Source organism: Mustela lutreola, chromosome 3 (genome assembly GCF_030435805.1).
Source record: "Mustela lutreola isolate mMusLut2 chromosome 3, mMusLut2.pri, whole genome shotgun sequence".
Classification (NCBI taxonomy): domain Eukaryota; kingdom Metazoa; phylum Chordata; class Mammalia; order Carnivora; family Mustelidae; genus Mustela; species Mustela lutreola.
This window is the reverse complement of record NC_081292.1, coordinates 123548658-123575586: the sequence shown is the minus strand read 5'-3', so window position 1 is coordinate 123575586 and position 26929 is coordinate 123548658. Positions and strand designations below refer to the sequence as shown.

Genomic DNA, 26929 nt, shown 5'->3' with positions numbered 1-26929 from the left:
TTATGATAATGGAACTCATTCTCAAGTTTGTTTCTGGATAGGGCACTGGAAGAGGGCTTTTGAGTCCCGTTAGAAACAAAGGAAGATGCAGTGTGATAATACCAGTGGTGGCCTCAAGGTAAAAATGGGTATCATATTTGACTTGTTATAACTGTACACTTCTCATTAATTACCTGCTTATAAGAGCCAAAATCTATGTTCAACAAGTGGTAAGTACCAAGTGATGTACTAAAATAAAATAAAATAAAACAAGACATAAAATATTAACCAAGTTTTATTAAGATAGGGAGAAAAGATATATACAAATATAGTGTAAGATATGTTCCTTTCAAAATCCATCATAAGAAAATTAAAGATAAATGTTTTTGACATGTGGAGACAAAAGGGATTGTTTCCATCCTAGAATATGGGTGGAAAACATTATATACATGATTTTGTTAAAATCATGACTTTTGAGGAAGTTATTCAGGATTCTTCTCTAAGCCATCACAATTTATTGCTTATTTTTCAAGTATTAACAAAAGTAGAATCTTGAAATTCTTCAGAATTATCAAGATTTTGTCATACATTTTTCTCTTTCCTTCCTTCCCATCCATCATTTCTTCCTGTGGTGTGAAGAGTAATGACCCCCAAGGAGGTTCATGTCTTAATTACCAGAAGATATGAATATTTTACATTATATAGCAGAGGAGAATCATGACTGCAGGTGAAATTAAGATGAATCTATTGGCTTTCACAGAGATAAACCTGGATTATCTAGTTGGGCCCAATGTAATAACAAAAGCTCTTGAAAGTGGAAGAGGGAGGCTATTAGACTATGAAAAAAGAAGTGTCAGAGAGATACAACATTGCTGGCTTTGAAGATGGAGATCAGAACCAAGAAATATTGGCAACTTCTAGAAGCTGAAAAAGGCAAGGAAATGGGAATTTCCCCTAATGCCTCCAGAAAGGAATCCTGCCAAAACCTTGAGTTTGATCTCGTGGGATATATGCTGACACTGTAACCTGCAGAACTGTAAGATAATGTGGGTGGATTAAGTGTGTGGTAACTTATTTGTTAGCATTCTTATTGGGGGGAGGGGAGACAGAGGAATTTCAAAGCCAACTCCAGACTTTGTATCATTTCATTCCCATGTGCTGGGTGTATCTATTTAAAAATATTCATATCTTCTTACATCCTAAGTATCTGTCATAGCTAACAAGTTGAATAAAATTCTTCCTTGTTAGTATGTCCTCAATTCTCTCAGCAATGCATTTTTATTGGTCCTATACTAGTGCTATCACCATACACACTAGAGTTATTACACTACCTTTAAATGTTTTTATTTTATTTTATTTTATTTTATTTCATTTTAGAAGGAGTGAGAGAGAGAGCATGAGAAGGGAGAGGGGTCAGAGGGAGCAGCAAATTTGCAGGGAGTCCAATGCAGAACTCAATCCTGGGACTCCAGGGTCATGACCTGAGCCAAACGTAGACTTTCAGCCTACTGAGCCACCCAGGTGGCCTCACATTACCTTTGAAACACAGTAATTGGATTTACTACTCCTTGTAAAATGGTCTTTGAATCAAGATCCAAAGAAAATCCATAAATTGCATTTACTAATGTCTCTTTGGTTTCACTACATGAGAACAGTCCATTCTCCCTCACCTCTTCCATATTCATGCCATTGACTTGTTGAGGAAACCCAGTGAGCTGCCATGTAGCATCCCCCACATTTGCTTCTTTGTGGGGCCATTTAGCTTCTCTATGCCCCACAGTTTTTTTTACACTGGAAAATAGCCCAAAGAGTTTGACTGGACTCAAGTACATCAATTCCCGAGACTACTGTGCAAGTGATGCTGCCTCCTTCATGATGCGCCACTTTAAGGACATAGTTACTGTCTAATTTTAAATATAATTTCTCTTAAAATATAGATTTCCTAGCTCTGCCAACTGAAAATCCTGGAAACTATGATTAACTTGATTATAATGAGCACTCTTACTGTTGAGATTATGGTTTCTAAATATCATTGTCTTCCAAAGCAACACATATTCTTAGAGAAATAAGTGATGTCAGGATTGAGATAAGAAATATACAAGGTGAGCATGCATCTTCTTACACCAAAAGCAACAAATAATAAAAAAAAAAAGTTAAGGTGATATCAAAAAGACTCAGGAGCTGAAATTAGAAGAGTCAGAAGTTAGAAAACTGGAGCATTGATAAAAATATTTGGAATAAACTAGAACATATCATAAATGTTTAAATGCATTAGTCCATAATACTCCTCTTTATAAATGTCTTGCTGAGATTAAAATATATCACTAGAGGGCAGAACATGAATTTTATCTTTCAAAAACACATAATATAGATGCTAATGACCCACACAAGCATCAAATCCATTATCTCAGTTACAGGATGCCTTAATTCAGTGATGTCCAATGATGTGCTTTACGATATGATGCTTTCAGGGTGTTCACAGTTTTCTTAAGGTGATGCAAAAAACATTTACTCAAAAATCAATGCTCTAACAATTTCAGTTTATGGAACAAAAGCAGAACACAATTTGAATGTGAACTCACACAGTTTTGACCTCAAGGAGAAAGTTACCTAGCAGAAAATATCTGTAGAAAAAGTTTCTTTAATTGGAAATTTAGCTATTGCCCTCACACCCAGCCTTTCCCCCAGTCAGTTTTGGATGGTAAGTTTACTTTAGTGCTACACAGACAGCTCTATGTATTACCATAGCTCTCAAGGGTATTACTCTAAAAGAATTGCATTTATATAAATGTGCATGAACTATTAAAAAGGCACAATTCATTTTCTACTGGGAAAATAGAAAGTGCCTAATATTTGTTTCTAGTCATAAAAACATGACAATTTGACATATTGCTGGGGGTTAGATACTGGAAAACAAAAGTAAAAATCAGTGGCCAGAAAAAGCCTTTTAAAATGAGATGGCATGAAAGTAAGAAATTCGAAGAACCCCAAAATAAAATAAAAGCAGGAACCTGGGAAGTAAAAGTATGGTTTCCATCTTAAGAGTTTCTGCCATATCCTGAAGTCATTGAGCTTCAGTGCTGGTAACTAAATGAGACATTGAACAAGCTCAGGACCAGCCAACTAAGTAAACTGATCCAAGAGTCCTACATAATGTTGGCAACCAAAGAATATGTAAAAGAACAGCAAGAAAAATTAGTATCTTCAGAGAATTTGCAACTCTAAATTGGCCCTTGTGAGGATTAACACATCCAGTCTCATACTACCCATGTGATCTGAAAACACTGAAAACAAAAATTTTAGGGGTGCCTGGGTGACACAGTTAAGCATCCAACTCTTGTTTTTGGCTCAGATTGTGATCTCAGGGTCATGAGATGGAGCCCCACATCAGCTCTGCCCCCAGCAGGGAGTCAGCTAAAGTTTCTCCCTCCTTCACTCTCCCCCTCCCCCCTCCAATAAATAATCTTTAAAAATTTTAAGTGTTCTTGTGTTAGAAATGACCCTGAGTAACTGGCAGAAGCAAAAATGAGTGTCTTTAGAAAGACATACTTTAATCCAGTTCTCAAAGAATTCCAAGGGGTGGGGGTGTCAATAAAACGAGTGGTTTAAAGTTAACCTATAAAAAGAAAAAGAAAAAGAAAAAAGAAAAGTTAACAAGTAAAATACACACAAGAAAATAAGCATTATTTGTGAAAACCAACAGAAACAGCTGAAATTTACCATATGCTAGATATAGAATAAAAAAGGCTTATGGTTATTAACACTAGATGAAAGAAATTCTCAGATTGGCTTTCCTAGAAACAGAGCTTTGGCTGGGCTTTGTATTAATATAGTTTTCTTTAAAAAGATTTGAGAGTGAGTGGAAGGAGGGGCAGAGAGGGAATTTTCAAGCAGACTCTCCAGTGAGCATGGAACCACACAGGGGGCTCAATCCCACGACCTGCGAGATAGTGACCTAAGTGGAAACCAAGAGTCTGACACTTAACCGACGGAGCCACCCAGGCGCCCCTGGATTATTATGTTTTATTGAAGGGAGCTCATCAGGAAAAACTTCAGACAAGTTCCCAGACAACATGGGAAAGGAAAAGAGCTGAGCAAAGATAAAACTCAGGTAAAATTCTAGTGTTGGCTCAGTCCACAGATAAAGGACAGTTTCGGAAGCATAAACTGCAGTGTATGTATATGTATTCATTATGTTCCTCCTACTTCTGTGGCAGTTATACATTCATTCTGTTAGTTCAGTAATCACCCTATTTTAGCCGGCATACATGACAAAAGCGATCAGCAGCTACTATTGGCAAGGATCAAGAGAACTCTCATTTCCTACTGGTTAGAAGTAGGAAATGTTAGTACTGGTTAATATTGGTTAGAGGTCCAACCTTTTGGGAGAAGAGTTTAATGTTGCACTGTGAAGTTGAACATGTGTGTGTCCTATGGCCCAACATTTTCAGAGTTATATGTCCTAGGCAAACATGTGAACCTGTGTACCAAGAATGTTAATAGCAGCATTGTTGCAATGTTAAAAATATTTGGAAAAACTCAATGTTCATTAGTCATGGAAAATGAGTAACTCCAAGAATAAATACACAATTAGTAACTCCAATTATATACCAGAACACTGAGCAGCAATGAAAATGGGTACAAAGCTGTATGTAACAAATGGGTAAATCTCAAAAACTTGATTTTGAGTAAAAGAAGCAGAATATATACAATTATATTTACACGATGTTCACACACAGACAGTATTGGCTAATGTATTTTTATGGATATATACATAGATATAAACCTTCAATGAAAATAAGGGAATGGTTAACACAAAATATTATTCAATGGTTATCTCTGGATTTGGGGAGGAAGGGGAATACAAGCAGAGAAAAGGGCATTTCTAATACTCTGCTTCCTAGCCTGTGTGATTGAGGACATAGTATTGATTATTCTTTGAATAATTTGTATACATAATTTGATGTGATTTTAATGTAATTAGCAAGAATTCTTTTTTTTTTTTATTTTTTTGCACGGTATTTAAGAACTTGAAACTTACAATCACTTTCATACACCCTTACTTGGCCATCTAATTAATAAGCTTGAGATTTTTCTCTTATAGTATCATGTTTTTCTTTCATAAAGCCTATAGTTTGTAATCATATATTTACTTGGGTGTTTGTATGTTTTATTACCTCTTTCTCCCACTAAACTGCATGTTTCCTGAGAACTGAAACCATGTCTGTTTTGCTTACTTCTATGAGATTCAAAACGATTTCTTCTCTGTGAAGTTGTGCAGGGTCAAATAAGATAAATAAGATAACGTATGAATAGATCAGCACCATACATGGTACATGACGAGTACTTAATACATTTATCACCAAAGGTGCTGATACTGCTGTCAGTTCTGCATCTTTTTATTTAACTCTAACGGTTGTCTAAGTTAATTTCATTCAAATTTGTTCATCAGGGGTACTAATTATGTATAGTCATTCCTTCTTCCTGCCCAGGTATATGAATGTAGACTATTTTGCCAATTCATGAATAGTAGCTGTAGCAACAACAGCTGAAAACCTGGAAAGTCCTATAGGGTTGAGTGTGACTGTAGTTTCCTAGTGGAAAGAATGGCCCATACATTCGGGTCAGAAGGGGAGAGATGAAGCACTCATTTGCTAATTCTAATTCTTAGTCGCAAGTATCTCGGGATGACTCGTTTCACCACTGCAAAGACAGGTACCATGGACAGACTTCTATCAGCACAAGTCCCCATTAAAAAAATAAGGAACAAACTTTGTAAAATGGATTAGGACCCAAGAGTTAGCTTGGAAATAAATGTAATAAGTCTCAACCAACACTTACTGTAATAAGAGAAAGTGAATAATAAATGGTACAGCATAGACCAATAATTTATGACACTTCTGCTTTTTCTATAGATGCCTCTTTTTAAAAATCATCTGTTCACTGTGAGAAGCATGCTGATGCCAGGGATGGTAACATGACAGAATGGTCAGTGGCAACTATAAGAATTGTTGACTAAAAACTGAAAAATAAATTCTGTCACAGATGTTAAAATATGATACAATTTGTATATTAGAATCAATAAATAAGGTATAAACACATATAAATACTAGTCTCTGAGATTAAATATATTTCTTAGTGTGGGCCATGGCCAAAATATTTGAAAGCTACTGTCCTAGAAAATATATTTTTTCTTCCTTAGAGTTGGATGGAATACTGCAAAATCATGCATCTATCAGACTGTGAAATTATAATGACTATAAGAAACTCTTTGGTAAATTAAAACTAAAGTAACATTTCTAAAATTGACACAAAAGAACCGCACACATATTATGAAGTTGTCAAATTATAAATTAAGTCAACATAAAACATTCACTGACCACAAAATATGATGGCTAAGATTGTGTACATAATACTTAAACCAGTAAAACTTTGATCCACCAAGTATGAAGAAATTGGACAGACATGTGGATTCCTCAGATCACAGACTCTTGGAAAAGATATTTCAGATTTTTCTGTAAAGTATATAATTCATTGCCAAGTATGTGTAATCAGTCTTGGAAAACTTCTAATCATTAAAATTTGAAAATAATAATAAAATAACCATAGAAACTTTCAGTAACACTTGCTGAAGTTGTTTTAGAAAACGCTGCTATTTTTGATCTCTGCAGAGTCAAGTGCAGAAGTGAGGAGACTGATAAACTTATGAACATCATGAAAAGAGTTGTAGAGAGGAACTGGAGCCACTCGGATGCCATTTGGTTCTCGCTTGTCACACTGTGGGGAGGGGTAGGAAATAAAGTCACAATAACATTATCATTACTCACATGATGAAAAATCTACACTCAAGATAAACTTAAAACAATTATGCTAATTTCCCTAAAACTTAATATATAAACATTTTTTTTTACTTGTAGTAAAGCATGTTTCTGTGTTCATGGAAACTCTCCTCTTAATAATAGCTAAAATATGAATATCATGTGTATCCAAAAGTTTTCCTGAAATCTACTCAGCAATCATCTTGAAGTGTTCAGTAAGTCATGGATATAATTTACTGGTGGGAAGACTCTGGAGAGATTAGAACCCTTGGGTGAATTTAAATGAACATACCGGGACATGGAGAGTTTTAGTCAATATTCTTTACGTTGGATCCTTTAATCTCTTATCACATCAGTAAGGAGTTGGCACTATCTCTGAAATGTCACAAAATGGACCCAAATAATTTGGTCTAGACTGAAGATCGCTATGACTGATCTTCAAAAAAATACCCACTGTGAGTTAGTACACTCAATATTTGGTTTATGTGCACTGGACCATTTAATTCTCACAACAACTTTTGGAGGCATTTTTGCCCCCCAAATGCAGATGTGAAAACTCAAACCAATAGAGGTGAATTAACTTTCCTAGAGCACACAGCTTACAAATGGTAAAACTTGACTTGGAACACTGAGATATGGATCCGTGCCTCTGGAATCTGAGATACTGTCTCCTCAGGAGAGACAGGACCACACGATAAACCACGCTGTCCCTGGAGATAGATACATGACCACCATTTCTCCTGAAATGACCCTACTAACGCTTATTTTCTTCAAGAGAGTATAAACAGATCATTAAGGGCCTCAGGGTTTAAAAAAATATATATATTCCCTACAATGTTAACACACCTGAGATGGGTTTGCAGTTCTTTTTTGACTAAATGACAAGGTTGGAATGCCTTGGCTCAAACAAACAGCTAAATAAAACTGACTTCTTTTCTTCCTCCCCACTGTTATGTTATTTAATTCTGTATATTCAATAAACATACATACTTGGGCTTTCACTGGTAGAAACTAGTGAAAACATGTCTTCATTGATTATAATGAAACATTTTTTTTTTCGGCTTAAACTGTAATGAACAGAATGAATAAATTATAGAAGACGGGTTCCTATATTCAAAATTTGTGGCTTCTTCCCTTTTATCAGAAACGACAGAGCTCTATGCCTTCAGTTAGCACAGTGATGAATATTTAGTTGGCAATCTATCCTCATTGACTGACCGATGTGAAATAACATGCGACAGTAAATTAACCAAAGAACCCCAATTTTATCCCCAACATGCAACCCAGAGAGAAAACCGGGTAGCAAAGCAAGAGATATACTTACAACCACTCCTCGTTTTTCTAGTTCTTGGAAAACACATTTTATTGGAACAGAAAACGTTAGTGTAAGCTGGCATCCGCGGTCCTCTATGCTGGCTGGAGTAATTATGTTCACAAATGGTTTCTTGGTATCTGCTTTATCTTTGTTATAATAATGCTTGATCAAGTATTCCAGATAACCAGTGAGCAAAATAGATTTTCTCCTCAATGCTTTCATAGTTGCTTGCTTAAAGATCTACAGAAAAAGAAGCAATCTGATTAACAGTGTCTTGTTGATGTACAACGAAGCAAAAATTAACCGAGAACCATGTTAAAAAAGGAAATGCCCACTTTCGACCTTTCCAAAAACATCCCATTTTAGATAATCCTTCGTAAAAACATGTCCTCTTTTAAATGCTTGGCCACTGAAAGCCGAATATAAAGTTGCTGTGACAGGAAAAACCATACAAATGTCATTTAAACAATACTTGCAAGAGAAGAAGAAGAAAAATAAGTTAGGATAACATTCTTTTAGAGTTATTTTAAGTCAACTTAGTATAATTAATGTAAGAAAACATACCTTAACAAATGCATTTAAACATAATGGAATTCAAACCTTTTCCTCACAACCATTTTACTTAACCACAATCAAGAAGACTTTTTTTTTTTTAAATTCTGATAGTTTTTTGATCCACACAGTATAATAAGGGCTAAACACGCTTGTACATACGAAAGGCAGTGTGACCGAGATTGCTTTTAATTGTCCTACCAATTCCTGAATCTCCCCAGTTAACAGTCAGGAAATAAGCAGTTAAATAATAAAACAAGTATTGTCAGACAGGGAAGCAAGTGATGTTAGATAATATATATGTTAGTACTGAGGCCGGTAGGCTCGCGTTTCTGTGTGTGTGTTTCTGTCTCTCTTCCCTCTCTCCCTCTCACTCTTTCCATTTATCTTTCCTTCTTCTTTCATCATTTTTTCCCCTGCTAAACTCCAGCACTGGTGTGAACACATGCCATTTGCTGCCTGAGGTGTTTTATATTAAGATGAGTGACAAGTGCACACAGTAACTGTTGTTGGAACACTAGAGGTCAAAACAGACATGCTTTTCTAGCTTATCTCTTCAGGTCAAACAGAGTTTAAAAATATATCCTACATATAAGAACTGAATGAACTTCAAACAGCGTGATGCACTGGCATGTCGCTTAATATCCCTTTTCTGTATCATGTTATGTCACAGAGCAAAGACAGGGTCGTTCAGTGACATCTAGACTTTATGAAGCTTGGGAAAATAGTTATTTCTGTGTATGTGCGGGGCATGTGTGAGCAGGCATTCTAATAGAACTCAAACCATCTGGGCAAAGAGTGCCTTGATCTGTACGGCACGGAAGCTGCAGATTTGGCTGAAGGAGACAAAAGGGATTTGTATCGAAGGTAACGGTTTCCAAGGAAGATGGGAATGGCATTGGTCTCTGTCCTCAACCACACATCACAGACTGTGGAAGCAGGTCGAGGTGTGTAGATCTCAGAAGGTATCTGGGATGGGCAGTACAAGGAGGTAACCCGAGTCACTCAGGTAGCCCGAACTACACGGCATCTGACAGGAGCCATCTCTTCACTGTCTGCTATAAAACAAAATGTGAGTGGATCTGGCACAAGGCAGACTCAAGGGAACACAGCGAACTTTTGGATCAAGAGAGCCTATAGCAAGAATCAATTCTCACAGAGGGCAGGGGCAGAGAGAAGCAAAGCACGACCCACCAGTGGTTTTGTTGGCAGGGTAGGAGTAAAAGAATAGGAGAGGAATTTTTCCGAGCTTCTCTTTGGAAATTAATAGTAATTCAAGGAACATTTGATTTATAAATAATTCTGAAAAATTTTCTGGTTCTGCTATAAGCCCCATAAGATACAGGTAGGAGCAATGTGTGAAGTACTACTTTTAATGATATTTCATTTGTATTCTTAGGTTAGTAAGACTTTGGGGAATATTACTTAAGTTTATAGGTTTTTTTAAAGGAGATTTTGTTCTTGCAGATTTCTCTGATAGCTAGAAACCCATTTTTTTAGGACAAGTAGTCCCAAATTTAACATACCATTACTCTTTGATAATAAAATAACTTTTATTTATTTTTTTTAAAGATTTTATTTATTTATTTGACAGACAGAGATCACAAGTAGGCAGGGAAGCAGGCAGAGAGAGAGGAGGAAGCAGGCTCCCCACCGAGCAGAGATCCCGATGCGGGGCTCTATCCCAGGACCCTGGGATCATGACCTGAGCCGAAGGCAGCGGCTTAAACCACTGAGCCACCCAGGTGACCCGATAATAAAATAACTTTTAAATATGAAACCATTTTCCATCATTAAACCACATTAAGGGCAGCTAGACTATGAGGCACTCTTAAAATCCTGTCAGAGGCTGTAAAGGTCTGTTCTGAGAACTCACATAAAAATATTAAAAGGGGGTGGTCGTGGCTGGGTGGCTCAATTGGTTAAGCAACTGCCTTTAACTTGGGTCATGATCCTAGAATCCACTCCTGTAACAGGCTCACTGCTCTGCGGGGACTCTGCTTCTCCCTCTACCCCTCCCCACTCTCGTATGCATGCGTGCTCTCTCTCTCATTCTCTCTTTCAAATAAAAAAATTAAATATTTTTAAAAAATATTAAGAGGGGATAACAGGAATTAACTGAAGAATACAATAAACTTCTTTTTGGTATCTCATTATTTCTATGCTTTCTGTACTGAGAAAGAATTTTTTTTTAATTAGAAAAACTGAAAACTGTAGTTTGAAAATATTCAGCTTATAACAATTTTTGGCAGAATTTCAACTACATGGGTTATTTTTCTTACCAAGAAAAATGAATACAAAGCTAAAAAAGTTAGAGAAGTTTAAATGAGAAAAAATAAGTATAGTATGATGTTTTCTACTGTCATATTTTTTTCTCTAAAATTCTTAAAATTGGCCACCTAATCACTTTCTGAGGAATCACACAGTACACTTCTTTTTACTTGATGTATATTTTAATTGAATGCTCCAATTTTGTATTTTGGAGCTATTTATTTCATTATAAATCATATACTGAAAAGTCTAAAATCATCTACCTATCACTGAATACAAGCATGGCCCTTCAAAATACAACAGATATATTTTTATTTCAAGTTAGCAGTTGGAAAACTGAGATTTCTGAAGTAATTTTCTATAAATATCTTCATTTTAAAAATGAGACAAATGAACTCAAGAGTACATGTAGTCAAGTGACAGTTGTCACCTAAGGTCACACTCAGTGTCCCTATGAGGGCTACAGTATGCCTCCTGGTTCCTACCATATTTTGTACTGTATTTGTATCATACATATTTCTATTTGTACTATATAAATATGTGGTATAGAGGCCGCTGGGTGGCTCAGTGTATTAAAGCCTCTGCTTTAGGCTCAGGTCATGATCCCAGGGTCCTGGGATCGAGCCCTGCATCAAGCTCTCTGCTCAGCGGGGAGCCTGCTTCCTCCTCTGTCTCTGCCTGCTTCTCTGCCTACTTGTGATCTCTGTCAAATAAATAAATAAAATCTTAAAAGAAAAAATATGTGGTATAAATAGCCAATAATATATAAAAAAGACAGTTTGAAAATGATTATAAGGTGCTATTTTTCATACCATCATTCAACTGAATGCACAAGTCATTATAAACAAAACGTATTAATATTTTAAAAGATCATATTGTCAAGCTGGTATCATATCCATGTGCACTGATTCTTGGGTTTAGAATCTCTCCTCCAGTTGATTTCTGACTATGTTGGATATTTTTTGAAAGACAAGTAGCTACAAGAAAAGGCACTTTGATTCATGCATCTATTTCTCACTTATTTGAACTTTAATTACCTGTCTCTTATAATGCTATAATGTAAACAAGGGCATGAACAACATAACGGCGGCCCTCATGCTTACTCATGTGGCATCTAGGGAGTAGAACATTTTAGTGCTTAGGTAAAGAATAAGAAGCAAAGAGATGCACTGTTTTGTCATTTCAGAATTTTGCAATTTATAATGAGGAGGAAGAATTTCAAAAAACACTTTTTCAACATAATGCTGGATTAGTTAAAAATAATTTTGGTTAGGGGCACCTGGGTGGCTCAGTGGGTTAAAGCCTCTCGGCCTTCGGCTCAGGTCATGATCCCAGAGTTCTGGGATCGAGCCCCATATCAGGCTCTTTGCTCAGCAGGGAGCCTGCTTCCCTCTGTCTCTCTGCCTACTTGTGATCTCTGTCTGTCAAATAAATAAATAAAGTCTTTAAAAAAATAATAATAATTTTGGTTAGAATGGAGCCCAGCAGCAAATAACTTAAGGTATTTCTAAGAGGCTCAAGAGAAATACGTAAGAGATAAGATGCTCCAGAGAAGTACAATCCCACTTCTTGTTGGTTTTAGAGTGTTTTTGCTAAGTTTAAGTGTTAAAGAAAGAAAATAAATCAATCTTCAGATTCCAGCTGAAAACAAAAACTTTGTCCAGGTGACTAGCGGTAAACATTTCTGTGCTTTTTATCATTCAAGCCTAGCCTGGAGAACCAGTGGTAGAAAAACTGAAAATGTGATTTCTTTCTCATAGCAGAAGGGGTAAATACTTGAAACCAGTCCATTGCAGAAACATATGAAAGTTAGAGTGTCTAAAATTTCTAGATCTGGCTGAGAACCCATTTGCAAAGATAAGGAAAATCAGACCAAATAACTTTAGTACTAGTTCTTCCTAAGGTACACCTTGGTGTTTTCACACTGAAACTTATTTTCTTCCTGATACAAACTTGCAAAGTGAGCAAAATTTTATTTCATTTTAAAACATTTAACAGAAGTGTTGCTCTGAATAGATACTATAAAAACAATTCAAATATCATTATCTAACTTGCTAAGCAGATTCTCTCACTACTCCCCCCCAAAAAAATTTTAAAAATTTAAAAATTTTTTTTCACTGGCTGAGAAAATCTTGTTACTGGGTCTATTTTCAATTAAAAAAAAAATTAAAAAAAAAAAAAACTGCCTAAAAAGCGTAAACAACACAAGCTCCATCTAGTGGTCACACTGAGAAGGTGCTTTTTAAATGGGGATGTGTAGTGGTAAGGTTGTATTTAAAAAAAAAAAAAAAAGAAAGAACTTGACACTGCCACCCAGTGGCTAAAGTGAGAAACTGCTTTGCATGGTCACAAAATTCTAGAATTTAGGTTTAGAAAAGATCTTCGAAGTCTATCCATTCATTCATTCCGAAATACTCCACAACAGGATTTCCTAAAATATCACAAACTAGATGATCTTAAAACACTTTAAGTTAAAAAAGTCAAATTCTCTTTTGAATAGCTATATATTTAAAATCTGTTAGAAATGCATATTTACAAAAAACCCATACATATCTACCTAAAATATATTTTACTCTATGTATGTATATAAAAATATATTTACTTAATATATGTATTAATATTAATTATATAGCATATAATTATTTAATATATATTTACTTAAATAAATTTAGTCTCATACTGAAATTAATATCCAAATAATTAAGTTACATAGATATACATATGAATATTAACATAAACATACTTAAACATAAGTATATATTTATATAAATAGGTAGAAAGGTAGATAAGCACATCTAGAAAACCAAGTTGATTCCTTGAATATCATTGATTAGGGTAAAACTAATTTTAACTATAAGTATGAATTTACTAAAAAATCTATACTAAGGCAGTAATAGTAGAGATTATACAAGAATATAATGCCACAGACACTCCAATTTTTAAAAAAATCAGCTTAACCTCATGAGACAACCTTACTCAATCTTTGGCTTACTTTGAAGGATTCTATTTTTTTTTCTTAAGTATATAGTTCTGTGACATGGCACTTTGAGACAAGACACTTTTCATTGACTCCCAGAACCAGCAGCAGCAGAGTCCCCAGTAATCACAACAATGTCCAGCACATAATACTTTAATAGATAAATGCTGAATAAGTAAATTTAAAAAGAATTAAATATTGCATGGTTATTTTGTAATAGAGAGACCATGAGAAGATTGAACAACTTATTTAAGTTCATACAAATTCTAAGTGGAACTAAAAACATGTATTCCCTGGCTCAGTTTCAAAACATTTATCAAATGCCAACATTTATTATGTGCCAAGCACCGTGCTGAGGCTGGGGATAGAAATAAAAGATGGCAATTAGGCCACAGTCACTGTCGTGAAGAACACTGGCCTTGATCACTGTTTATACACAGTCACATTAATCTTGCTGTTTAGCAGAGATGGTCCTACGACAGGTCACAGTCAAGTAAAGACATTGGTCAAGATGTGTAAAGTTGAAGGGGCGCCTGGGTGGCTCGTGGGTTAAGACCTCTGCCTTCGGCTCGGGTCATGATCCCAGAGTCCTGGGCATCCTGGGATCAAGCCCCGCATCGGGCTCTCTGCTCAGCAGGGAACCTGCTTTCTCTTCTCTCTCTCTGCCTGCATCTCTGCCTTCTTGTGATCTCTCCCTTTGTCAAATAAATAAATAAGTAAATAAATCTTTAAAAAAATATAAGATGTGTGAAGTTGAAGCATAGATCACTTACCTCTAAACTAGCATGTAAGGAGCAGACCAACAAAATGGGAGGGTTTGAAATTCGAAATCCACCGACCCCAGGGATCAACTGTAGTTCTGAAAATTAAACATCATGTCATTTTTTTAAAATAGAATGCACCTTAAAAAATGTCCTCTGTGGGTTTTTTTTTTTTTTTTTAATGACACTGAGGTAGTAGAGAGAAAGAGTAATATTTAAAACCTTTTATTACTAGGTTTTCCGAGGTATTTAAAAGAGACTCCATGGACCTAAAATAGTGGCATATTTTTTTTCCTTCACCTGCAATGTCTGTCCCCCCTGCCCCCATTTCATAGCAGCCTACCAAATCCTAGAGCTCTTAGACCATAAAAATGATCTTTTCTACTCTGAACCACATCCTCTGTCCTCCCACTCCCAAATCAGCGTTCCTTATTCTGCCCATGCTTTGCTTTGTCTACTAGAAAACCATGTCAATGAGAGAAAAACATCAAGATTTTAATGGTTTGTAATTGTAATGCCATCCAAAGGCAGAAATGTGATTGAAATGACCTAGGAAGGTAACTTTCAGCACTAAGATTATTAGGTCATTTGGCTTCTACTAGGGGGACAAAGGCTTTTAAAAAAATGATTTAAGGGGTGACTGGGTAGTTCAATGGGTTAAGCCTCTGCCTTCAGCTCGGGTCGTGGTCTCAGGGTCCTGGGATTGAACCCCACGTCGGGTTCTCTGCCGGGCGGGGAGCCTGCTTCCCCCCCTCTTTCTCTGCCTGCTGCTCTGCCTACTTGTGATCTCTCTCTCTGTCAAACAAATAAATAAAATCTTTTAAAAAATGATTTTAGTACGACATATTTAAAAGGTAAATTAATAACAGATATCCTAATTAGAATCAATTAGATTGAATAGTAGCTAATCGAATGCAATAGAGTTAAGATTGCTAGTTGGAGATCGAATTAAAGCTAAAACTGACTTAAAGAGCATTAGAAGGTATTCTAGGTCTTTAGAGATGCATCTAATCCAGGGCTAAATAAACTATGTCCTGGGGACCAATCTGGCCCTCGACTTGTTTTTTAAACAAAGTTTCATTGGAACATAGCCACATTCACTCTTTTATGTCTATGACCATGTTGGAAGCACAATGGCAGAACTGAGTATTTGCCAGAGAGACAGCATAGCTACAAAAGGTTAAAAGATCTCATCTTTAGCCCTTCAGAGAGAGACTTTGCCCACTCCTGATATAGTCCAATTCTCTCGTTTACAGATAAGAAAACCCATCACAAAAGATTTAAGTAACTGGCATAACCACAGAGCTAATGATTTCAGCAGCCAGGATAAAATCCAGGTTTCTTGATTTGAATGAAAGAGCCCGACTTAATCATTTGTATCTTGTTTTTTGCAAATGTGAATTTATTTAAAATAGTTAATTCAGGTTGGTAGCAGTCTGAAGGGTCAAATTGAACTGAAGAAACTCTCAAAACATTTAGGAAGCTTTCTGTCTCCAACGTGACTGAAGAATAGAGTCAGTCATTCAGGAAAAAGTAGGACAGTGGGGCGGCACGCCGCACATGGTGTACTTTTATTTCTATCTGCTGGGGTTCAACTGCTATTGTTTGGTGTGTGGCAAAAGCCACAAAAGGAAAAACTGACAAAAGTGAGCTAAAAACGAACATTTATTCGATAGCACTATTATGTATGTGCTACTTGGTTTACAGCTTTGAACCTGTCTCACTCTCCCATCAGACCCCGAGAGACACAGATTTTATTATTCACATTAGATATGCGAGAAGGAAAACAAAAAACCCAAGATGATGTAATTTGTGCAGCATCACAAAACGATTAAGCAGCAAAGTGCGATTGACACCTGTCTCTCCGGGTCTGACTACAAGCAAAACATTCCTTTCTGTCCTCACTGCCTGATGTTTTGGGTCCTCAATGTTGATGAGATCTCAGTCTTGTACATTACATTTCCCTTCCACTTATCTCCCTACAAAGGGATAGACTCAAATTCATGCTAAAATCTACAAACACTTAGTCTTACACTCTGGAAATGTCATTTCTTATTTTAAGAATTCTCAGTGGCATTTTCAAAGTGCACTCTCCATGAGGCCTGTACATTACATATCATACAAAGACAGATGAAAATTGAAATAAAGGTAAAATGAAATGACGTGGGAAGTGAAACTGAATACACTTACTGTTATCCATCTTAAATCGGGTGCTGAGTTCATGGCCAAACCATCCCACTAACCTAAAACATAAATAACAACATCAGATATTTTGATCTATAAAAATAACTGCGATTAACACAGGAATCTGGGGTCTGCATACCAAAACCATTTGTGATGCGAGTCATCAAATATTTAAGCATATACATGTTAGATGATATCATAAGGCAATTAATATTTATAACCTTATCAAGAATGAGGATAAAAATCAATTTTATTCTTATTACTAGTTATATTATTTTTGTGATGTTAAATCATCTGAAAATCTGTATTTAAGGATCTTTTTCTTATTTCAAATGAACAAAATGTTGACCTTTTATTTCAATTTTAAAACAAATGTGTAAGTTCAAAAAGAAGAAGCAATTAATGCAATAATTTAATGTAATAATATTTAATAATTTAATGCAATAATATTTTTCACAATAGGCTCCTTAATGAGAAATGGTGTTAGAATAACCTATATAATTGTGCAAAAATCTTTGAATAACTTTATAAGGAAATTGATTCATGTCATATTTTAGTGAGATTAATAAATAAATAGCATGAAGTCATATAAATGTGTGTGTGTGCATATTAGAGGAAAAGAATTAGAACTTAAAGAAAAATATAAAATTTGAGAAATAGTAACTCAATATTTCTGGTACTATATTCTATCTAAAGAAATTTTTGGCTTTAATGCTGCCAAAATAAAAATTTCAAAGGCACTTTGTCAGAATTGGGCAAAATATTTTTCAGTTTATGTAGAATGTATGAGTGAAAATAAATTTTGAAACAGAAGACTCTAATGGTGAGTGTGTTCTATCTAATACTATTAGCATGCTCTAAGAGTAATGAAGTTAATGTGCACAGGACCAGTGAATGAAGCATCAAGGAGGCCAATGGAACATGACAGAAAATATAACAATAAGGGTGCCTGGGTGGCTCAGTCAGTTAAGACTCCTGGGTTTGGCTGAGGTCATGATTTTGGGATTATGAGATTAAGCCCCTGGTTGGGTTTCACTCTCAGTGCAGAGTCGGCTTGAGCTTCTCTGCCTCTCCCACTCTCTCTGCCCCTCTCCCTGCTTGCATGTGCTCTCTCGTGCTCTCCAATAAATATATAAAATCTTTTTTTTTAAATGAAGAAAGTGTAAGAGCAGTTCTCAGATCCGGTAACAATTTAGTGAATTATAACTGTCACATTGCAAAAAATGCAAGGGTAAAGAAAAGATATTCACATATTTAAATGGTTTTGAAAAGAAAAATTTCTGACTATAAAATCAAAAGGAAATACAGAGGCAAATATCGATAGACCTAAATATTTAAAATACTATGTTGAAAAGACAGACACAAAAAACAAACCAATGATGGGGAAAAGAGTGCTACTTGGCACCTATCAGTTTTCACCCAGTTTTTCATCAGAGAAGGGACAATGCCTCTGAAGCTACCCAGCCATTATAAAAGGAGAAATGTAAATATCTCACAAATTCATAAAAAAAAGGCTCAATCTCAGTAATAATTTTTAAAATGTGAAGTATCATAAAAATGAGACCATACTTCATGTATCAAATTGGCAAAATCATTAAAAAAAAATGAGGCCTATTTTCATCAAAGATTAAAAAAAAAAAGAAATGAGTCCTTTATCTTTTTTTTTTCTTTTTCTGAGATTTTATTTATTTATTTGTCAGGAAGAGAGGGTATAAGCAGGGGGGAGGGAGAAACAGACTCCCTGCTAAATAGGGAGCCTGACGTGCGATTCAATCCCAGGACCTTGGGATCATGACCTGAGCGGAAAGCAGTGGCTTCACCCACTGAGCCACCCAAGAGTCTCATGAGGACTTTGTCGAATCATGAGAATAAGTAAAAAAAAAACTATCAAGAGTACAGTCTGAGAATTTATATGAAAAAGATGTGTAATTTCCTGTCCCAGGACTTTTACTCTTTCTAATTTATTCAAAAGACTATTTGGATTATAGTGTTCAGAGTAACTTAAGATTTTTGTACTAAGACACGAGTATAATACTATTTATAATGTCAACAGCTGATAAAATGAATTATACTGCTTTCATACAATGGAATACCACTGAAGCCATTACAAAAATCCTATTTAAAAGAATATATATTCAAAAAGGATAAAATGGAGATCACAATATTAGAATATTATTACAATTTTAGAATAAAATATGAAAAAGCCAATAAATCATAATGCATTTATATTTAACTCTGCTCAAAATTTTAAAATCTTTTATTTGTTTTATTCTTATCTATGCCAGAATTTTCTAGAGAGCATGTATTGTTGTTGCATCAGAAAAAAATCTGTAATTAAAATTTTATAACCCATATTCATTAGTTCAAACTTTAATTCTAAAAATTAGCTTATTTTTATACTCTGAATATATATATACACATGTGTTTCTATATACACATACATATATTTTTCTGTATATATATAAATTTTATATCTAGAATTAGTTAACAAAAGTTGATTATAGATAACTAATGCTTTTACCCTTTGAAGTATCTCATGGTTTCCCTTTTCTTGAAGGGAAAAATTCATAGCCTATTAGTCCAAGCATAACTTCCAAACCTTAGTTTTAGTGTTTTTTTTTTTTTTTCTCATTTCAAGTGATTGATCCTCAAAACCTGTCAAACACCCCTCCCCACCTACCCCAAGACCACAGTTTCTCTGGCTGAAATGCTTACATGGGTAGAAACTGTGTAGGAGCAATGGAAGAAAAGAACCAGGGCAGAGCAGCAGAAGTCCAAGTGATGTAACACTTGAGGAGGTTCCAGGAAATTTCCAGGAAGTTCCTCTACTTTCTGAAGAGAAGGCCAAATTTTCTTATTTTAATTTCAAAAGCTACCCCCTTGATAAAATCCTAAGCAAAATACAGGGGTGAGCAGGACCATTTTCAGAATGGCTGCTATATTAAAAAAGAAAAGACATTTTTATATAAAGAAACCAGAGGAACCCTAACAGTTGGAAGTAGTCAGAGAATGAGATAGCTGAAAGGCGACCCTGTCCCTTTCCCCTTCCAGTTCGGGTGTCTTCCCAGATTGCAGATCCAAGAAAATTCAACTCATTTAGTGAAGACCCCTGAAAGAAAGAACTGGGTATTGCAATCACAAAGATTTACGAGAAAAATGTAAAATTAGAGAAATCTACACACACACACACACACACACATACAAAAACATTCACCAGGAAAGGGTTGCCAGAAAGCTGATGGAATATAAAAAGCAAGGAGTGAAGTAAATCAAGCAACAGAAACTTAATGAAGTAATATTTCATACAATGCAAAACTACCCAGTAGAAATGCAGGAGTAGGACTGGTATAGCTTGACAACAGGAGGGGTGAACACAAGCTTGCAGAAATCAAGAAAAAATCAGGGAAGAAAAATAAAACACATAAAAGAAAAAAAAGAGTTTGGGAAGAATGCAAGGAAGTTAGGAAACTAGAAAAGACACCCAGGTAAGAGGACAGCTGTGAGAAAAAATAAACCAAAGGGGGAAAAAAAAATGAAGAAAGAAATTAAAAGGATTTAAAAGGGTCAAGAGAGAATGTTATAATAAGCAAAGATGTTGTGTCATACCCAAAAGGAATTTCCAAAGACAAGCAAAAAAATAAAAAACACAAAAACCTTTTTTTAAAAAGTTGTAATTCAAGACAACTGAATAAAAAATGACTTGAATCAGGTATATTGAAAAAAATTCAACACTGAGTGAATTGAGGATGATTATCGAGAGTGGTTTTATTTATTTTATTTAAGTTTGTTAAGGTTATTGGATATTAAACATGAAGAAAGCAAATGGGATTCCAGGCAAAAATGGTGAGGACAGAATAAAGGAAAAATAATTAGATTTGTCTCAAATTTATCAAATGCAACCATTCAATGATGAGGATAATGTAAAAATATCTATATAATATCACCCACCATAGAAAAAAAACATAATGCATGAATATTATGTGTGGATAAGCCAAATTGTATAAAGATTATGGTGTTGATCAAGCAAGAGATGAGCTAGTATTTTGCCATGAATTCTTTTCTTCCCTGTTTTGATTTTTTGTTTCAAATTTTTATTTCAATTCCAGTAAGTTAACATATAATGTAATACTGGTTTTAGGAGTAGAATTTAGTGGTTCATCACAGATATGTAACACCCAGTGTTCATCATAACAAGGGCACTCCTTAATGCCCATCACCCCTTTAGCCCATCCCCACCCTCAATTTGTTTTCTATTGCTGAGTCTTTTATGGTTGCTTCCCTTTTTTTTTCCCCTTCCCATATGTTCATCTGCTTTGCTTCTTAAATTCTACATATGAGTAAAATCATATGGCATTTGTCTTTCTCAGACTGACATATTTTGTTTAGTATAATACACTCTAGTTCCATCTACGTTGTTACAAATGGTAAGATTTGATTCTTTTTGATGGCTCAGTAATATTCCATACATACATATACATACACAGACACACATCACATCTTTATCCACTCATCAGTCAATAGACATCTGGGCTCCTCCCATAGTTTGGCTATTGTTAATAATGCTGCTATAAACATTGGAGTGCATGTGCCTCTTTGATCCCATGAATGCTTCATAAAAATCTAAATGAGGGTAAAGTTAAGTTAGCCAAGAGATGCCTAAGGACATTATGACAAAAGGTATGTGGTGACTTTCAAATGCATTTAATTATAGTACTAGGATTAAAGAAATGTAGAAATGAAGGTGACAAAACATAATGAAAGAGAATGTTGTATGACAATGTGAAAGTGGGTAACTGGCGAAATGGGGGTAATAAAGTAATTTCATTGATCATCTATACTTAAACTTGATAAATCAAATAACAGAAGTATAATCAGATCTAAGAATATCACTAAACACCAACAAAGTCAAAACAGACTAAGCCATGGGATGACAGGAATTGGGGCAGAAAGAAAGGAGACCTGCTAAATCTTTTATTGGTTGTGGAAGGGCACTAATAGAAGAAAACAGGAAAGACTACAATTTTTAACTAAAATAGGAACATTGGGCGGGGGTATGCGCGATGGTGAGTGCTGTGACTTGTAAGACTGATGAATCACAGACCAGCACTCCTGAAACAAATAATACACTGTATGTTAATTAATTCAAAAGGTCTTTAAAAATATAAAATATCAGAACTATTTGCTGAAAAGCAATGAACAAAAAAGCAAAACGTATCTCATGTTCGAAGACTAAGAAGATCTAAAAACAGAAAAAATGACACTGAATGGCACTGAATTAAGACCAGACACAACCGGGCGCCTGGGTGGCTCAGTGGGTTAAGCCGCTGCCTTCGGCTCAGGTCATGATCTCAGGGTCCTGGGATCGAGTCCCACATCGGGCTCTCTGCTCAGCAGGGAGCCTGCTTCCCTCTCTCTCTCTCTGCCTGCCTCTCCGACTACTTGTGATTTCTCTCTGTCAAATAAATAAATAAAATCTTTAAAAAAAAAAAAAAATAGTCCTTTAAAAAAAAAAAAAAAAAAAGACCAGACACAACCATCAAACAATAAATCAAAGAGAATCTGTTTAAATGAGCGATTCAGAAAAAAAAAAAAACACACACTAAAAGGGTGAGCATAGATGTAAGTGGCAAATGAAAAATAAAGCATGGGTGGATGCAATTTTTACATCAGGCAAGATGAAATTCAGACCAAAAAGAATTAAATGGTTTGAAGGGCGTTTTATAATGCTGATGAATATAATCACAATAAGACAAAACAATTATGAATTTCTATTTAAGAGGTAAATCAACTAAACAAAATATCAAGTAAGAGGTAAATCTAATTGATGTTGAATACTTATCCCTGAAATAAAGATTTTAGCTTTTTGAAAGTACTCATAAAATACTGACTAAAATTAACTATAAAATAATGTAGTATTTCCAAAGTGGATATATTGTTGACTATGTCTTCTGATTATAATCCAATAAAATCAGAAATTATTAAGAAACTTAAAACAAAAACAAAAACCAAGAAGACTCAATTACTTGGTAAGTTAAAAATTACTCAATTACTTGGGAAGTTATCTCAAATTATTTTTATGATCAAACTGAAATGGTAGAATTTCTTTAAAAATAATGAAAACACTATAGATCAGTATCTTTGGGTATTGCTAGAATAGTGCATAGAGAAAAATTCACAGCTTTACATGTCAGATCAATAGAAAACATTTTTTAAATGAAAGCAAATAAATCAATCATAAGACTAAAAATCCACACAGAAGAAAATGAACTGAAATAAACTATAATACACAATGAAAAAAGATAAAAGCTGGAATTATTGGTTAGAAAACATAAAGCTAAGTTACAATGATATATAAATAAAAAATACATTTTGGTGAGAGTGAAAGATATCAATGAATTGAGAAAACACAAGACTAGTGTAGCTATAAAAAAAAAAAACATTATGGGGAGGAATAAACACAATATAGGAAAAAGAAAGAACATCAAAATAGACTGCAAAAATCAGTTTGATTTTATTTCATTTTTTTTTTTAAGATTTATTTATTTATTTGACAGAAAGTGAGACAGGGAGGGCAACGGAGAGCGACCATGAGCAGGGGAAGGGCAGAGGGAGAAGGAGGCTTCCCCGCTGAGTAGGAGCCCAAACATGCTCTTGATCCAAGAACACCAGGATCATGACCTCAGTGGGAAAGTAGATGCTTAACTGACTAAACCACCCAGGCACCAGTAAAGTCAGTTTTAAAGCTTAAAATTAAAATGGATAATTTTCTAGGTGAATTTATTTATCCCAACTAATTCCAGCAAAGAAAAAAATATCAAAGCCTGTAGGTTTTAATAAAAGAAATAAAGAAATCTCTCAAATACCTAAAATTCCTAAAAGAAGGTGATGACACAGGGAAATTCTGCCACTTTTCAGAGTAAATAATTCCAAGGTTATCTAAACGACTTCAGAGCAAAAAAAAAAAAAAAAAAAAAAAAAAAAAAAACAGAATAAATAGCCAAAAAAAAAGGCAAGAATGAAAGGAGTATAGGAAAAAGTTACACTTTTTGGGGAACAAATATAACATTAATATCAAACCAGGTCAGAATTGCATACATTAAAGAAAAAGCATAAGCCAATCTGACTTAAGAATATTAATACAAAAATCATAAACAGATTCAAACACATTAAAATAATGTGTTATGAAGAGTGTGATTTATTTAAGAAATGCAAAAGCAGTTTTATATTAACAAATTTATTAATATACAATTTATTACATTAATAAAGCTAAAAAGACAATCATAGGATCACCTCTATAGACCCTAAAAGACATTTTCAAAATTCTTCAACTACTGTTAATTAAAAGAAAACTAAAATGAAACAAAATAGTAGTAAGACAACAATTATTGCAATGAAATATATTTTTGTCAGCCTAAAAGTCAAATTTGCACTTAAGGGAGAGCACTAAACATGCTTTCAATTAAGACAAAGATTTTGCTGGGATGCCTGGGTGGCATCTGGCCTTCAGCTCAGGTCATGATCTCAAGGTCCTGGGATCTGCATTGGGTTCCCCGCTCAGCGGGGAGTCTGTTTCTCCCCCTCCCTCTGCTCTTTCCTCCCTCTTCTGTCAAATAAATAAATAAAATTTTTACAATAAAAAATCCTCCTCTTTCTCTCCAATAAATAAAATCTTTACAATAAAAAATACTAAGACTTTGCAGTTATAAAAATTGGAAATAAGTAAGTTAAGTATGACTACTTTCAAATTATAGGATTTTGTACCAGTATGAACAAACATATTATTTAGTATGGTAGTTTGGCACAAAGTTAATATGATAAATAAATATCCAAAATTTAAAATGCCAACAAGTGAATACAGTACCAAGAAATGTTCCAGAATTACACAAGGTAAAGTTTAAAACACTCCTGAATCCAAACAACAAGAAAGATTTGAATAATATTCCACAAAAAGAAAAAAATTAATGCTCCTCAAGTTAATGTGCAGATTTAGATGATCCCAGCAAAAAACACAAAAGATTTTATTTTATTTTTTAACTGGATACTAGATAAGCCAATGCTAATGCTATATGGAAAAAAAATCATAGTAAGAAAAGCAATGAAGTTGAATATTTCTATAAAATATTACTATGTTACAAAACTTCAGAATAAAAACAACATGGTACAGTGTTAACAAATCAATTAACATACAATTTGCTACATTTAAAAAGCTAAAGAGAAAGTCATAGGGTTATCTCCATAGACTAATGAATCATAAGAGAAAATTGTATCATACAACAATCTGTTTTAAAAAAATCATTTGTAACTCATGTCACAAGGCTAGTTAATCCTCTTAGTATAAAAATATCTAAAGACCAATAATATAAAAAGTAACCCAAGAAAAATGACCAGAAGATCTGAATTGATCATATAGAAAATGAAAATGCCTCTTAAATGTTAAAAATACCTCTCCATTTACTAAAGTTAAGAAAAATACAAATTAAAACTACACTTAGATACCACTGTTCGCCTCTTAGATTGATTAAAATTTAAAACAGATTATACATTCTCCTGGTATTACCATGGGTGATGAGTAACTCATGTATTATTGTGGGGTGTAAACTGATGCATCCCCCACCCCCGGAGAACAAATGAATAACAGCTATAAAAGTTATAAACACATATACCCCCCAACCTAACAAATTCACTTCTGGGAATTTATTCACCAGAACTTGTACAGGTATGAGGTGAATAGTGCAATAGTCACTGCATCCTTTTCAACAACAGTTGAAGATAGAAAAGAACCTAAAATTCGTTCAATATTAGGTTGGTTTCATAAATCATGGTAAATCTACATAATAAAATGTCTTGTAATTGTTAAATTAAAAGTGAACAAGAAAGACTTCCATGTCCTGAAACGGGAATGATTATAAGCGACATGAAACAAAAAGAAGGTGTAGAATAGAATGTAGAGTATCTTCCGTGTGTACTGAATACTTGCTGATTTTTATTTTTATTTTTCTCCCCCAACTAGAACGTAAGCTGATCAGATCAGGGACTTGCCTCTCACAACTTGTAGATGAGTGTATGTAAGGAGGGTGATGTGATGTGTGATTAAGCAGTCAGTAAGTGAAGCACTGATTAAGGTAGCTGAACCTGCATGGTGATGGTCAGGGAGACTTTGCAGAGGAAGCTGAGTAGAAGAAAGAATATTTTGGCAAAAGAGGAAGGACTCTTCCAGATGGTCAAAGTAGCATGTGCAAGACCAGAGCTATGAGAGGACAAGGTTCTTTGGGAGTCGAGTGACTTTCTAAAGGCAGACTACTCCATGTTATACAATGGACAATTATCCCCACCATTTGAGATGTAGCCATAATGTACTGAAGAGGTATTATCTGAAATTTATTCAACATTTTAAAAACTTGCTTTTCTTTCTACTTTTAAAATCCCTCATTTAAAAACAGGAACCAAACTGTAAAAGGATCATTATCTGAAGTTAATATTTCTAGTGGTTAGAATACAAGGCAGAACTTTCTCTAATCTAATGTAAATATTAGCTCACATAACAACAGTTTGAACTCCATTTATAGGATAAACTGAGAGAAAATAAATTTTATGATATAATTGTTTATATGAGATTCTGAAGTTTATCATAATGGATATTTACTTCAAGAAACATTAATCATTGATTTAAAAGATTCATAACAAATACCTGAGATTTTTTTCAAAATGATTATGAAATCCATACACACTGAGAAAAGCCTCAGCTTATGTTGTACAGTAGAAGAAAAGAATAATTTAATAATCCTACTAAATATAAGGCGGTTCTTTTTCTTTTTTTTTTAATAAAGATTTTATTTATTTATTTATTTGACAGAGAGAGAGAGATCACGAATAGGCAGAGAAGCAGGCAGAGAGAGAGGGGAAGCAGGCTCCCTGCCAAGCAGAGAGCCTGATACGGGGCTCGATCCCAGGACCCTGGGATGATGACCGGAGCAGATGGCAGAGGCTTAACCCACTGAGCCACCCACGCACCCCAAGGAGGTTATTTTTCTAAATGACGTATTCACATACCGAAAGATGTATCAATGACACA

At 34.7% G+C, this 26929-nt stretch overlaps 1 protein-coding gene across 4 annotated transcripts in view; it reads right to left on the bottom strand.

Annotated features, from left to right (window-relative positions):
• Positions 1-256: 256 nt before the first annotated feature.
• The window catches only part of KYNU (kynureninase), a 126093-nt gene continuing 99420 nt past the window's right edge, over positions 257-26929 (bottom strand). For 2 of the 4 annotated variants that reach the window (XM_059166757.1, XM_059166758.1), the window contains exons 12-15: positions 16864-16916; positions 14686-14771; positions 8122-8352; positions 257-6756 (exon numbers count right to left, since the gene is read on the bottom strand). In XM_059166757.1, the coding sequence (XP_059022740.1) occupies positions 6619-6756; positions 8122-8352; positions 14686-14771; positions 16864-16916 (508 nt within the window). In that variant the 3' untranslated portion in view covers positions 257-6618. Of the gene's footprint in view, positions 6757-8121; positions 8353-14685; positions 14772-16863; positions 16917-24198; positions 24461-26929 lie in introns of those variants that run through there. The other 2 variants (XM_059166759.1, XM_059166760.1) reach the window with 2 other exon arrangements.